The 16,165-nt window shown below is 38.7% G+C and overlaps 1 protein-coding gene across 8 annotated transcripts in view; it reads right to left on the bottom strand.

The window, feature by feature from the left end:
• AOPEP (aminopeptidase O (putative)) overlaps positions 1-16,165 on the bottom strand; it is a 405,018-nt gene that overhangs the window by 147,421 nt on the left and 241,432 nt on the right. Inside the window, exon 8 of one of the 8 annotated variants that reach the window (XM_054689503.1) lies at positions 14,072-15,318. The exons of 6 other annotated variants lie outside the window; for them this stretch is intronic. In XM_054689503.1, coding sequence (XP_054545478.1) covers positions 15,294-15,318 — 25 coding nt within the window. In that variant the 3' untranslated portion in view covers positions 14,072-15,293. Of the gene's footprint in view, positions 1-14,071; positions 15,319-15,419; positions 15,551-16,165 lie in introns of those variants that run through there. One more of the 8 variants, XM_054689502.1, reaches the window with a different exon arrangement.

Genomic DNA, 16,165 nt, shown 5'->3' with positions numbered 1-16,165 from the left:
AATGCTGAGTAATATTCCATGGTATATATGTACCACATCTTCTTGATCCAGTCATCTATTTTTGGGCATTTGGGTTGTTTCCAAAGCTTAGCTATTGTAAACAGTGCTGCTATAAACATAGAGGTTCAGGTGCTCTTTGGAATTGATGTTTCTGTGTCCTTTGGGTAAATACCTAGGAGTGGAATTGCTGGATCATATGGAAGCTCTATGTTTAGTAGGTCCAGAAATCTCCACACAGCTCTCCATAGTGGTTGGACCAGTTTGCACTCCCACCAACAGTGCACAAGAGTTCCTTTTTCTCCACACCCTCGCCAACATTTGTTGTTGCTAGTTTTTTTAATATGTGCCATTCTCACTGGTGTGAGATGGTATCTCATGGTAGTTTTGATTTGCATTTCCCTGATTACAAGTGATGTTGAACATTTTTTCATATGCCTGTTGGCCATTTGCATTTCCTCTTCAGAGAAGTTTCTTTTTAGCTCTTCTGCCCATTTTTTGACTGGATTATTTTCTTTGTTGTTGCTGAGTCTCATCAGCTCTTTGCAGATTTTTGTGATCAGTCCTTTATCATTAGTGTTGGGTGCAAAAATGTTCTCCCAGTTGGTGGGGTTTCTCTTTGTTTTTGTTATTGTCTCTTTTGCTGTGCAGAAGCTCTTTAATTTGATGTAGTCCCAGCTGTTTATCTTTGTCTTCACTATCACTGCTTTGGGTGATGTGTCTGTAAAGATGTCTTTGATGTGCAAATCCTGTAGTGTTTCGCCTATATTTTCTTCTATGTATTTTATGGTTTCAGGTCTTATGTCTAGTTCTTTAATCCATTTTGAGTTGATTTTTGTGTATGGTGTGAGGTAGTGGTCAAGCTTCATTCTTTTGCATGTAGCGACCCAGTTTTCCCAGCACCATTTATTGAACAAACTTTCTTTGCTCCAATGCATAGTCTTTGCTCCTTTGTCAAAGATTAGTTGACCATAAATCTGTGGGTTTATTTCTGGATTTTCTATTCGATTCCATTGGTCTGTATGCCATGACCATATCTTAAAAGATCATTCTTCCCCATTGCATGGTCCTGACACCCTTGTAAAAAGCAAACTAACCATAAATGGCAAGGTTGGTTAGGGTCTCAGTTTTATTCTATTGATCTGCATGCCCATACTAACCTGTTTTGATTATGCCAGTACTAACCTGTTTTGATTAGCTTTTCTAACACTGAGAAGTGTGAATCCTTGAACTTTGTTCTTCAATATTGTATTGGCTATTCCATATGAATTTTAGAATCAACTTGTCCCTTTCTCAGGGAAAAAGTAGTTGATACTTTCACAGGAATTAACAACTGAGATCAGTTTAGGAACTGTTGCCATCTTAACAATTTCAAGTCTTCCAATTCAGAAACACAAGATATTTTTCCACTTAGTTCTTTAATTTCTTTCAACATTGCTTTGTATTTTCCAGTATATATATTAAACTTATGTGAAATTTATTCATAAGTATTTTACCAATTTGACATCATTATTTATAAGTCATTTTCTTTCTTAATTTCTTTTCAGATTATTTATAGCTAGTGTATAGAAACACAACTGATTGTTGCATATTCTTTTTGCATCCTCAACCTAGTTGGTCTTATTAGTTCTAACAGTTTTGGGTGTGGGGAAAAATCTTTAGGATTTCCTCTACATAAGATGATCTGCAAATAGATAGTTTTATTTCTTCCTTTCTAACCTAGATGCCTTTTCTACACTTTCTTGCCTAATTGTCTCATGCAATTTTGAGCACAATACAGTCCCTCTTTTCCTTTCTTTCTTCCTTCCACTATTGACTTAAAAGGGAGGAAAATTCCTGTAAAGCCAAGTTTTAACATCTATTTGGATACTTTTCTTTCATGTCTTTGAAGAAAGTCCAATTACACACTTGCACAGTTTTTATTAGCCATTCTGGGTCAAAACTGTTGGCCAAAACAGGTACTAAATGGAGGTGAGAGGAGAGAGATAGGGAGGAAGTAAATATTTTTTTTTAAAGATTTATTTATTTGTTTGTTTATTTATACAAGCACTGGGTACAGTCAGAAACGCAGGAGGGTGAGAGAATTCACCAGAGCCAGAGCGGGGAGCAGAGCAGGCAGAAGGACCAAAGCACACTGCTGGGGGGAGCAGCGGGCGGCAGGAGAGGTCTGCGCGCCATGTGGGACCCTCCTCCAGTGGCCGGGGAGCAGCCGGGGATCGAACCGGCACTGCAGAGGCTGCGGGCAGCTTCGCAACCCAGCGCTCAACCACTGCGCCACCGGGGAGGCCCGGAAGTAAATATTTTATAGAACAAAATCAATTTAGGATTACATGCCAATGTACTCACTGGGTGAGAGTTTTTCTGAATGGGAAACTAATCCTCACTTGCTGAAAATGAACATAGAGATTGTTAGGATTGATTCAATGTATAAGACATGTTTAGAGGATGAGAAAAGTAAATATGAACTAGAAGAGACTAAAAACACAATAGAAAAGGTCAGTAAAACTAACAGCTGATTCTTTGAAAAGACAAACATAATTGACAAGCCTTTGGCTAGGTTGAACAAGAAAAATAGACAGACGGCTCAAATAAATAAAGTCAAAAATGGAAGAGGAGAAATTACAACAATGCTGCAGAAATACAATATATCATAAGAGACAAAGAAGTCCACAAATTTGACAACCTGGAAGAAATGAATAAATTCCTAGAAAGTTATAACTTTACATGATTGCATCATGAAGACATTAGAAAATCTGAATACACTTGTTACTAGAGTAAAGAGATTGAATCAGTAATCAGAAGTCTCCAAATAGAATTCAGGATCAGATGATGTCATTGATGAATTCCACCAAATAGTCAAAGAATACCAATTCTTCTCAAACTCTTCCAACAAGTGGAAGAGGAGAGAATACTTCTAAAATCATGCTACAAGGCCACCATTTCCTTGATACCAAAACCAGTCAAGGATACCAAAAAGAAAGAAAATTACCAAACAATATTCCTGATGAACATAGATGGCAAACATCCTCAATGAAATTATCAGCAAAACAAATTCAACAATACATTAGAAAGATTATACACCATCATTAAGAAGTATTTATTCCAGAGATGCAGGGATGGTTCAACATCACAAATCAACATGACACACAATATTTACAAAATAAAGAATAAAACTCAAGCAATCATCTCAATAAATGCAGAAAAATCATTTGACAAAATTTAACATCCATTATGATAAAAACTCTTAACAAAGTGGGCACAGAGGGAAAGCACCTGAACATCATTAATGTTATATTTGACAAGCCCAGAGCTAACATATTATTGAGTGGTAAAAAGCTGAAAACTTTTCCTTTAAGTTCAGGAACAAGACAAAGACATCCTCTTATCACACTTATTCAACATAGTATTGGAAGTCCTAGACAGAGCAATTAGACAAGAAAAAGAAATAAAGACATACAAACAAACAAAAAAAACCTGTCACTATGTGCAGATGATATGATATTATATATATAAAAAACTTTAAGGCCTCCACCAAAAAACCATTAGAACTAATAAATGACTACACTAAAGTTGCTGGGGGAAAAGGGCAATATAAAAAAACAAGTTGCACTCCTATACATTAATAATCTATTGGAAAGTGAAATAAAGAAAAAATCCCATTTACAACTGTATCAAATAGAATTAAATACCTTAGGAATAAATTTAGCTAAGGAAATAAAAAAGTTCAATTTAAACTATAGTACAGTGATGAAAGAAATAGTTGAAGACAAAAGGAAATGGAAAGAATGTTCTGAGCTCATGTATTGATAGAATTCATATTGCTAAAATGTCCAACTCAAAGCAATCTACAAAGTCAGTGAAATCCCTATCAAAATTCCAATGGCATTTTGCACAAAACAGAACAAATAATCCTAAAATCTGTATGGAGCCACAAAAGACCCAAATAGCCAAAACAACCTTGGGGAAGAAGAACAAAGCTGCAGAGATCCCTGATTTCAAATTATATTATAGATGTAGCAAAAAGCATGATACTGGCATAAAAGACACATAGATTGGTGGAACAGAATAGAGAACCTAGAAATAAATCCATACAAACAATCCAATTTAAAGATGAGCAGAGGGAATAAAAAAGTTAAGATAAGCAGAGAATCTGAATGGACATTTTTCTCAACTATACAGAGAGCCAACAGATGTGCAATATCACTAATCATCAAGGAAATGCACTCAAAACCACAGTAAGAGATCACGTCACTCCTCTCAGAATGGCTATTATTGTTTTGATGATGTTGGGAAGGATGTAGAGAAAAGGGAGCCCTTGGGCTCTGCAGGTGGGTATGAAAATTGGTGCAGCCACTATGGAAAACATCAGTAGTATAGAGGTGCCTCAAAAAATTAAGGAAGAACTACCATGTGGTCCAGCAATGCCAGTTAGGAATGTTTACCTGAAGAAAATAAAAACACTAATTTGAAACAATATGTATGTCCCTATGTTTACTGTGCGTTATTTATAATAACCAAGATATGGAAACAAACTAAGTGTCCATCGATGGATAAATAAATAAAAAAGTTGTGATGTAGTAGAATATTAAATACAAAGTGGAATTGTAGAATACAATTCAGTCACAAAAAAGAACAAAATCTTGTTATTTGCAATAACATGGATGAAACTTGATGGGAATATGCTAAATGAAATGAATGAGAGACAAATGCCTTAGAATCTCATATATATGTGGAATTAGAAACAAAACAAAACAAAAACAACAATAAAAACAAGCTCATAAATACAGAGAACAGATTGGTAATTGCCAGGGGGTGGGCAAAATGGGTTAAGGAAGTCAAAAGGCACAAACCAGTTACAAAATAAGTAAATCATGGGAATGTAATGTACAGCATGGTGACTATAATTTACAATAATGTATTGCATACTTGAAAGTTGCTGAGGGTAGATCTTTAGTCTTAAAAAAAAAGTGAGCTATAGATTCTATCTATAGGTGGGTTTATGTAGAAAGTTTACTTTTTAGGAAAGCAGTATTATAATGAATCGATGCCATACAGGGCAGCAATACAGATGTACGCACATGTACTGAAACATTTTTTTCTGAAGGATTCACAAGAAAATGCTAACAATGATTGTCTTAGTGATGGGATGAATTTTATACCTCTCTAACCTGTTTGAGTTATACTATTATGTGTTTTTACTTTTGAAGGAAAAAAGGAGAAAAGTCATGGTTAACGAAGCAGTAGTTATGAACTGCTTTATTTCTTTATGGCCTCTCTATATTAAAAAAAAAAAAGCCTACTAAATGTTAACTGTGAAAATGAAGCAGCATGCACAATAAATATGAAATTAGGAATCAATGGAGGAGAGTTCTATTCCCTCCCTTAGAAAAAGCTGAGTGATGAGTAACCAGGGAATGGTCTAGAAAAACTGAAGAGAGAGTTTTATTTGAGTTCAGCTATACAGGACATTTCTGTCATCTTTGCTGGGAAGGAGAGGGGAAAGCGAGGATTGAGTGTGTCCCTTCGTCAGGAAATAGAAACTGAGTGGGCAGCCCCAGGGGTGGAGCTGGCCTTTGAAACAGGAAAGGGCAGAGTCTGTCTCTGGCTAGCTGGGAGCCCTAAGGTTTTTCAGAAAATGCTGGCACAGGTATAGTACCCTCCTGTTATGAAAGGGTACAAACAATCTACACAACTAGCTGGCTAATGTGTGTGGTTCAAATACCGAACTAGACAGGGAGAGTTGTGTAGAAAGGGTCCTGGACCTGAGGGATGGAGGGTTTGGGGCAGGAATTTCAGACAAGATGTAGAGACTTGAGGAGTGGCACAGGATAGTCTTGGGGGGCCAAATCTAAGGTAAGAACTATTGGAGGCCATAAACCACTTTTCAGAGCCATGGTCAGATTTTGTTCAGAGGCCAGGGTAACAATAAAGAGTAGATCGAGAGGCTCACCAGGGCGGTTAAACCAGAAGTAAGTCTGGGGAGGCTGTGAGGATCCCGTTTGTCTTAGAAGCATTGCCAATTTAATTTTTACCCCAAGCTATTAGTTTGAGCATCTTTGTTGAATGTTCTAATTTCTTTTTTCTTTCTTTTACCTTTTTTTTTTTTTTTTTTGCTTTTAATCCCATCCTTTTCACTTGTAACCAGGCATTCTTTCATTTTTTTAACCTCTTAGTCAACATTATGAATATTCCAGCCAACTGTAAGTTTGTCAGGAGGAAACGTAGGTATTTCCAACCTCTGGTTGGTAAATGAGAAAAGAGTAGGATGTCCTCTGTGGTTGACATAGGGAAAGAAGAGATGGGCCCAGCTTAGAGCTCCAGGGAGAGAAGGGAACAGGGCAGGAGAGCAAAGCAGGCCAGAGAGCAGGGCTGGCTGTGGGGCTGCACCCTTGTACCTCTGTCACTTGTTAGGGTCAAACATTTACCAGGTGTTAGAGGGTCTAGATGATAGTACCTAACATGTTACTTACTATAAGTTTAAAAATGGGAAATTGGTCATATTCAGCCATTGTAGATCCATAAAAATGGTACTTTCTTATGATTCAACCTAACACATGCTCTAAATGATTTTCATGTATCCCTCACATTTTTCCCTCACACTCACACCTGTAAGGTAGAAACTACTGTGCTACTATTCACATTTTATAGTAAGGAGCCGAAAGCTCAGTGAAGCTGTGGTAGTAGAGTTTGGACTAGATGCATACCCAGGCAGTTGCCCTTATAAATCCTAGACTACTCTCCTAAAATAGAAACTGGGAGCAGGGCTCAGGCCTGCAACCTCAGATGTTTCTCTAAAAAGAGACAGCACAACCAGACCTTGGCCAAGAAGGAACTGTACAAAATCGTAATACACTTCACAGAGTCCACATATTAAGTCAGTTCCTTTCATGGGAAAATCCTTATTTGCAATGAGGGGCAACTTTACATCATATTGTTAAAAGCCTTCTTTGAAGTTATATTGGCATTTTCCTCAGTTTTGAATAACCCCAATTGCAGGACTCACTCAGTCTTAGCCTTGGGCCAACTAGACGATCCCAAGCAATTCTAGACTGAGGCCTGGGTTCCTGAAATGGTCATCTAAATCCAGCTGACCTCTAGACTCTAAATCTCTGACTATGTGGTATTCCAAAAGCCAGGAAATCTTCCCACAATTCCATTTTCATATTGTTATTCTTGGAATGGAAATTGCACCCCATAGTTTTGATGGTCACATGCAAACCCTTGAATCTAAAGAACTCCATTGATGGGCCTCCCCGGAGGCGCAGCGGTTGAGCGCTGGGTTGTGAAGCTGCCCGCAGCCTCTGCAGCGCTAGTTCGATCCCCGGCTGCTCCCCAGCCACCGGAGGAGGGTCCCACATGGCGCGCAGACCTCTCCTGCTGCCCGCTGCTCCCCTCAGCCGTGTCCTTCGGTCCTTCTGCCTGCTCTGCTCCCCGCTCTGGCTCTGGTGAATTCTCTCACCCTCCCACGCTTCTGACTGTACCCAGTGCTTGTATAAATAAGTAAATAAATGAACAAATAAATAAATAAATAAACTCTTTTAAATAAATAAATAAATAAATAAATAAAGAACTCCTTTGTTTAGCTTGTCCTCACTGCTTCACTTTCAGCTCCACTCGAGTAAACCTAGTCTCACTTAATGCCCATTTCCATAGTCAATTCCTTTTTTTAATTTTTATTTTATATATTTTTATATCATTTTTCATTTTTGTGCAATGTATGCATTTTCATCTTGGTTATCATCCCCACAAAATTCCTCCCCACCCCCCGTGTTTTGATCCTACTCCCTTCTTCCCCCCTGTAGTGTGTCTCTGGTTTATAGTTTCCTGTTGATATTGATTTTTACTTTATTATAATTAGTCTTTTTCCTGGTCCCTTATTTAGGTTTCCTAAATTCCTGCTATGAGTGAGACCATCCGGTATTTTTCTTTTTTTTTCTGGCTTATTTCATTGAGCATGATCCCTTCCAGCTCCATCCATTTTTATACCTGGCTGGCACTGCTCATCAAATTCCCATCCTTCAGCCTCTCTATCAGTCTCAATGTGATCCTTTCTTACCATCCCATCCCACTTCAAGTTTCACATCTTTCAGTAGCCTTTTCTTATTAAACTTACCATTAATAAACTCAGTTATTAGAACTCTGAGAATGCAGCCCCAAATTTGTCTACTGACTATCTTATAAGCAGTATTTCAGCTCTCCAAATAATATATAAAGAACCCTAGGGAACAGAGATCATGGTATCTATGACATGCATTTCTTCAACATTTATTACATACCCACTCAGTGCCAAGTACTATGGTACAAAGAGATAAGTGTGTGGGAACTTGTATGCTACATTAAGGAGCTTAAACTTTTTTCTTTAGGTGAGGGGAAGTTTTGGAGAGGTTTTAGGAAGCGGGTAGCAGAATCATAGGGTGTTCTAAGCAGAGGTACCCAGTGGCAGGGAGGAAGACAAATTTGATGGGGATAAAACTAGTACAAAACACAATTAGGAGACTGTTAGATTGATACAAGCAAGGGATTAAGTTTTAAACATAGAAATAGTAGTACTAGGGGTGGAGAAGGGTTGAATTGAAAAATATTTATGAGGTAAATTCATGGTAATGGCTGGAAACCCTACAAGGGGAGGAGGGAAGGAAAGGAGACGAAGTAGCTGGAAAAGTCCAGGTTTCGATCTTGGATGAGTGTGTGAACCTATGCTACCAGGAGAAAGTCAATGTTATAGGAAGTGAGCAGATGGGAGTGAGGGGAGAGCATTGCCATTGTGAGATGCCTAGAGGGTAACCAGGAAGAAATGTTGTCACTTGGGTAAACATTCACATTTGACTTTAATAAAGAGTTGGGCTGGTCTAGAAACAGCCAGACAGAGCTGGCAGTGACATACCCTCTTTATATCCTATGGGACCATTTTACCATTTGTGTATTTACTTGTTCTTGCCATGTTCTCAGTGACTCTTTGTAAGATGTGGCCCTTGGTTGCTGGAACCTGAACAAATGAGCCAGAAATACCTGGGAATACACATCTCTCTGAGCAATAATGACAGGTTTGGGGCTATACTCCGGGGCCCCTGCCCCTAACTGGATAACTCTGAGGCTGACCTGCACGCTTTCAGAGCAGGCCTGTGTGACTAGATGACATCATGGCACCCTAACTTGGCCTCCTTCTCACTTTCATTTCCCCTTCCCTTTTCCCTGCCGGGATTCTTTGTAATAAATTTCATTCACATGAATTTTGTCTCAGGGTCAGCTTCTGAGAAAACTCACTTGAGAGAGGGGGGTTTAGATAAGAGCATTCCAAGAGGGTTTGCAGTGAAGAGTGAAGCCCCCTGAAGAACACCAAGAAGATGCTGGGAGACAAAGAGGGACTGAGAAGGGGATGGAAAAGGGAAGGCAGAGGGGGACAAGGAGAACCAGAAGAGTGGTTGCCATGAAAGCCAGGTGATAGAAATTTCCAGAAGGGAAGAGTTAATAGGAGCACCAAACAAAACAGGGAAGTCCAATAAAAATTGAGATATGCTTACAGAATCTGTCACCATTTGGGCACCTTGGTAAAAAAGATTCCCTAGACTTGTGAGCTGATCCATGGTCCAAAGTGATGGCAGTTTCCCTTGGTGTACGATCCTCCCTTCCCTTCTTCCTTATGGGTAGAAGGTTTGAAAGTTCACATATGTATGTGAACTAGTTCTACCTCTAAACTATAAATTTGTCTTTTACTGTATTAAGACCTATGGATTGGCATTCAGGTATCTGAGAAGTCAAGATAAATGTTGATGGGTTTATAGAATAAAGGGAGAATGTGACTGATGACTTCAGTTTTCTCCCATGAGGCGGGGACCATGGAAAGCAGGGAGCAGGAAAGGTCTAGAATCAGTAGTTTATTCTTACCAAGGGGAGAAGGGAGTTTGAAAAGATTTATTCACAGCCTGAGGGGCCAGTGGAGATGGAAGGAAGAAGGGTGAGGGTTATCCAGGATGGAGAAGCAGTGGAAAAAATTGAACCACAGGGCTGGAGTGTCTCTATAAGTGGAAATTTTTCATGAAGCAGGTTTGTCTGGCTGTGTATGGACATGTTCCCACAAGAGGGTGGGAAAAGACAACTAAGTTCCTCAAGGATTAGAAATACAAATTTTGAGGGAACTGTTAGAGATGTAAGCTTCATGCGTACTAGTGAAACGCTTATACATAGATATTTAATGAAAAAGATAGCTCTTACCATTTTCAAATGAATGTACAGTGCTTGAGCATCATGCAAACTGATGGCATGAACATTTTATTTGGCTATGGATAGAGAGATATTCCTGGGTTTTTTCGCTGTTATTATGAGATGCCTTTGTGACCAGGGGTAAGGTACGAAAATATGTCTGCATTTTACTAGGATTCCATCAACTGTGGAAACAGGAGCTAAGAGAAAGAAGGGCCACATTACCTCTGGGCCCATCAACACCTCCTCAACGTGATTTAATGTTTCTCTTAGCATGAGCTTGACTTTAACAATGAATCCTGAAAAAGGGGGAAGTGATAATAAATCACAAACAATAAAAACCAACAGAGACTTCTTCTGATTCTTCCATTGTAGCTCTTGTATCTCACTAACCTGACAGGATATGCTAACTGAGAGCACTTAGAGAAGATGCCAGAATCCAGCTGTACCCTAGAGACCAGAGACACGTGAATCTTTCGGAATCATCACCCAATGCCACTTGCCAGCATATTCCTTGGCAAGAGTCATGACTTTCAGAAGGGAAACTGGAAAGCTTTTAGGTCAAGGGGTGGGGAAGGCGTAATAGAGGAGGGCATAGTGGGAGTCCACCCCAAGGCATAGTCAGCCAACAGTAAGATCAAGCCTACAACTGGTGGAAGGGTGAGGGAGCGCCTGGAGAGAGCCAGGAGTCTTGTCTACGTGAAAGGCATGTTTAATAATTAACAAATGAGAAAAGGCATGACGTCAGAAATGTGACCCCAGCATTCTGAAATAATGAATAAATTGCCATTTTCTGGAACCTGTAGCCACATTACAGGCTCCCCAGCCAATGAAAGCTGAGAAGGCCGGGCAAACACAAGGAACTGTTGAAACCAAGGGCAAATCATAAGCAAGCTGATCTAACACACATTTGGTGAGAATCATGATGTATGGAAGGCAAAAAGAGAAAATTCCTCATATAAATTCCTGAAATTAGTCAGAGCCAAACAATACTTAAAATTTTCTCTTCTCACTTTGTCAATACTCCAGTATCTATATTGAACACAGTGTTGAATTTTGTTTTTTCTTCCAGATATCTACTAAAATAAGAAGATACATAATTTCACGTAAAGAGATGCTCATTCCAAGGATACTTTTCTTTTTTTCACTTCTACAAGTTCTTCTGTAGTTCGAGTTACTTGGAAAATCTTTTTAATGCAACCAAATGCTACATGGAGTTCCACAGACAGAGGGAGATGATGTAGGGAAAACATGATCCTTTAAATCCCCACTCTGCTCTTTATCAGCTGTATTACATTGAATACCTTATTCAGTCTTTATTAGGGTAATATTGGTTTACAATGTTGTTTGCATTTCAGAAGTACAGGATCTCTCCTTCAGGTGTCGTTACCACATTGCATCCACCACCAGATCACCCACAGTCCATGGTGTTCCCTACCTACTTTGTTCTCGCCCCTCCCTCTCTGTTCTATAGGGTTTGTTGTTAGTTAGGCTTTATCTGATGCTTTGTTTGGTTTCTTTATATTCTACAAGTAGGTGACAGCATTCAGTATTTGTCTTTCTCCTTCTGACTTATTTCAAATAGCCTAACCCCTTTAACTCCATCAATGTTGCTGCAAATGGCAAGAGCTTATTCAATCTTAGAGTTTTAGTCACCTAGTGAAGATGCTAAATAACCAGCAAAAGAGGTAGCCAGTGAAGCAGAAGAAAATCAAGATGAACGTGACATATAGAAGCCAAGAGAAGAAAGACTTTTAAGAAGGAGATGTGGTTAACTATCTTGAAAGTTACTGCAAAGACAGGCAAGAGAAGCTTCCATTGCATCTGACAACATGGAGGATTATGTCAAGACACAAACTAAGACTTCTACATTCTTCTTGGTCATAGAAAACCCTAGACACTCTTCCTAAAATCTCTTAGAACTAATAAACAAATTCAGTAAAGTTGCAGGATATAAAATCAATGTACAAAAATCTCTTGTATTCCTTTATACCAACAATGAACTATCAGAAAGTGAAATTAAGAAAGCAATCCCGGGCCTCCCCGGTGGCGCAGCGGTTGAGCGCTGGGTTGTGAAGCTGCCCGCGGCCTCTGCGGCGCCGGTTCGATCCCCAGCTGCTCCCCGGCCACCGGAGGAGGATCCCACATGGCGCGCAGACCTCTCCTGCCGCCCGCTGCTCCCCTCAGCAGTGTACTTCAGCCCTTCTGCCTGCTCTGCTCCCCGCTCTGGCTCTGGTGAATTCTCTCACCCTCCCGCGCTTCTGACTGTACCCAGTGCATGTATAAACAAAACAAACAAATATAATAAATAAATAAATAAAAACATGCCTCTATTAAAAAAAAAAAAAGAAAGCAATCCCATTTATAACGGCATCAACAAGAATAAAACACCCTAGGAATAAGGAAGTGAAATACTATAAGGCATTGATGAAAGAAATTGAAGAAGACAGAAGGAAATGGAAAGAATGTTCCATGATCATGAATTAGAAAAACAAATATTATCAAAATGTCCATATAACCAACGTAATCTACAGAGTCAATGCAATTCTTATCAAAATTTCAATGGCATTTTTCAAAGAAATAGAAGAAACAATCCTAAAATTTGTATGGAGCCACAAAATAGCCAAAGCAAAATAGCCACACCAAATAGCCAAAGCAATCTGAAAAAAAGAACAAAGATGGAGCATCACATCCTGATTTCAAATTATATTATAAAGACGTAGTAAACAAAATAGTATGGTATCAGCAGAAAAACATAAATCAATGGAACAGAATAGACAATCCAGAAATATACAGCCTCTGCAAAACAAAACAAAACAAAACAAAACAGCCAATTAGCTTAAGACAAAGGAGGCAAGAAAAAACAATGGGGAAAAGACAGTCATTTCAATAAATGGTGGAAAAATTAATAGCCACTTGCAAAAGAATGAAACTGGGCCATTTTCTCACACCATACACAAAATTAATTGAAAATGGCCAAAAGACTTTACTATAAGAACTTAAACCATAGAATTCCTAGGAGAAAACACAAGCTCCTTGACCTCAGTCTTAATGATATTTTTCTAGATTATTATTTGTTAATTATTAAATACACGGGTAACAAAAGTAACTATCAGGGCTATATAAAACTAAAAAGCTTCTGCAAGTTGGAAGAAAGAAAACCTCAACAACAAAAACAGACAACCTACTGAATGGACAAAGATATTTGCAAATCATGTATACAATTAAGGGTTAATATCCAAAATATATAAAGAACTCATACAACTCAATAAAAAAAAAATCCAGTTAAAAAATAGGCAAAGAAACCACAGAGGCTTTTATCTAGAGGAGATACACAGATGGCCGACTGGCATGTGGAACTATGTTCATCACTACTCTTTAGGGAAATACAAATCAAGACCACAATGAGATACCACCTCACTCCTGTCAGAATGGCTGTTGTCAAAAAGAAAAAGAAATAATAAATATTAATGAGGATGGACAGAAAAGAAAATCATTGTGCACTACTGGTGGGAATATAAATTTAATTATATACATTAAAATTTAGAAAACTGTATAAATTATAAACAGAAAATATAAATTAGAAACTAGTAAGAAGGTTTTTCAGAAATTAAAGATAAAACTACCACAAAATCCAACAATTGTACTTCTGGGTATTTATCCAAAGAATAGAAAAACACTAATTTAAAAAGATATATCCACCCCTATGTTCAGGTATGGAAATAACCTATGTGTCCATTGATGGATGAAATGATAAAGAAAACACACACATAGCTACTGCTCAGCCAAGAATGAAATCTTACCATTTACAATGAAATGAAATAAGTCAGAGAGAAGCAAATACCATAAATACCATAAGGTTTCACTTAATATGTAGACTCTAAAACAAAAACAAAAACAAAAACAACAAACTAAAACTAAAATCACAGAGATAGAATACAGATTGGTGGCCAGCAGAGGGGTGGAGGAATGTTGGAAAGTGGGCAAAAAGGGTAAAGAGGATCAAAAATTACAAACTTCCAGTTACAAAATAAGTTAAGGACATAAAGTGCAGTAGGGATAAAATCAATAATATGGTATCCCCTTTGAAAGCTGCTAAGGAAAGATGGTAAATAGAAGTATTGCAATGGTCGCTTTGCAATGTGTCCAAATATTGAATCATTACATTGTATGCTTGTAACTGAAATAATGTATATCAACTGTACTTCTATAATAAATAATTGTTCTTAGTCCATCTAAGGTATCTTGAAAGAAGAAAAAACAGGACATCTTTGATCACTGTGAGGTATCTTGAAAGTAAGACGGGGGGGAAAAAAGGTCATCTTTGATCACCATATTGTTTGAAGGAACTTCTTTCTTAAGGTTTTATTTGCATATTAATACAAAACAAAATCTGGTAACAAATTTTGACAACACTAGTTTTTCCTTGCACATTCAGAAATTTCTCGGTGCCCATTTAAGGGAGAATTCTAAGATATGGGAGTAAATTAAACCTAGACTATATTAACTGGTAGTAGGTTCAGAAACATTTCCTCTTCATTGTAAGTGGATCTGATAAAAAATTTTCTACACCAAAGTGCAAGAAATCTTCAAAATGCAGTCATCTCATGCTTAGCCTAAATTTAGGCAAACGCAATTTCTGAATACCAAGAAAAAGAAAAACTAATGTGATAATAAGCCTTCTAGCACCATGGTCTAAAAATACTGTATTCTTTCTCCCAGATTTACACACAAATGAAAAACTCCTGATCTGGAGAAGCCAGGTTGGCCACAGGTCCATGGAAGCCAGAGTCACTCCACTGTGTGAGCACTGACATTCCATCAGTCCATGTTATGTATGATGTCCTGACCTCCACAGAAGGGTTACAGTCAAGCAGGCTGGAGGCTTTGCTGGGACTTGTGGAGAAGTGAAGAATGGAGAAACTGTCTTCTGAGTAACAAGACTGGCACAGTTAAACACTCACACAAAGGCATGCTTCTGTGTCAGCCACCTTAGAGCAAACCTCTCTGATCTTCCTCTGCTTGTCCTCCTTGCCCTTCTCTCACCAAGTCTACACTTGGCATCTCCTGGCTTCCCGTTCACTCTTCTACCCAATTCAATCTGCTTTACTTCTCCTCCCACTGAGGAACAAATGCATGCATGTCAAGGTCAACATACAGTTCATGTGGTCCATCCCAAAGGCCCCTTTTCACACCCCTCAGCAGCATCCAACATCCCACTCCCACCTTCTTGATACCCTTTCATTCATGGCCTCCATGACCCCTGGTGTCAGGGTTTCCTCTGCACTGATTTCCCCAGCTCCTCTGCTGTTGGCTCCTCATCTTCCTCCCAATGTCCTCTCTTGCTTTCCCCCTGTATCCAGCAATTTCAATGTGTTTAGAACTGTAGGTTTTTGTTTATTATTTTAAATTTTTAAAATTTTTTTACATCGTTGTTCATTTTTAAACAATATTTGCTTCCCCCCAACCCCCTCAGGTGCAGTCCCCATAGAGTTTCCTTCACCAATGCACCCGTGCACCATCACCTCAGTCTCCTGTGCTCCTCCCTCCCTCCCTCTGACTGCTCTCCCTCCTCCTCCTCTGCAGGATATCTCTGGTTTATAATTGTCTGGTTTTGCTTTGCAGAACTGTATTTGTAAGCTGATTCTTCTAATGTCTCAACGAGCTTTTGACTTGTACACCTCACTAAGTTCTCGATTCCCAATACCTATTTGGCATCTCAGACAAACACATGCAAAACCAGAATTTTTATTTCCCCCCCAAAGGCTTTTCCTTCCACAGTTTTCGACAAAGAGGCCTAAATGACCTCATAATCTATCCAGCTGCTGAAGTCAAAAGCCTAAAATCTTTCTGGAAACTCTCATTTCCCTCTTCTCCACATGCAAAGAATCAAAGACCTTCCAATTTCACCACCAAAACACGTCTCGGATAGGTTGCTTCTTTCATCTGTCAGTGATCCCAGGACCTC

This window comes from Talpa occidentalis, unplaced genomic scaffold (genome assembly GCF_014898055.3).
Source record: "Talpa occidentalis isolate TD23 unplaced genomic scaffold, MPIMG_talOcc4v2.1 talOcc4.7, whole genome shotgun sequence".
Classification (NCBI taxonomy): Eukaryota; Metazoa; Chordata; class Mammalia; order Eulipotyphla; family Talpidae; genus Talpa; species Talpa occidentalis.
This window is presented reverse-complemented; position numbering and strand designations above follow the sequence as displayed.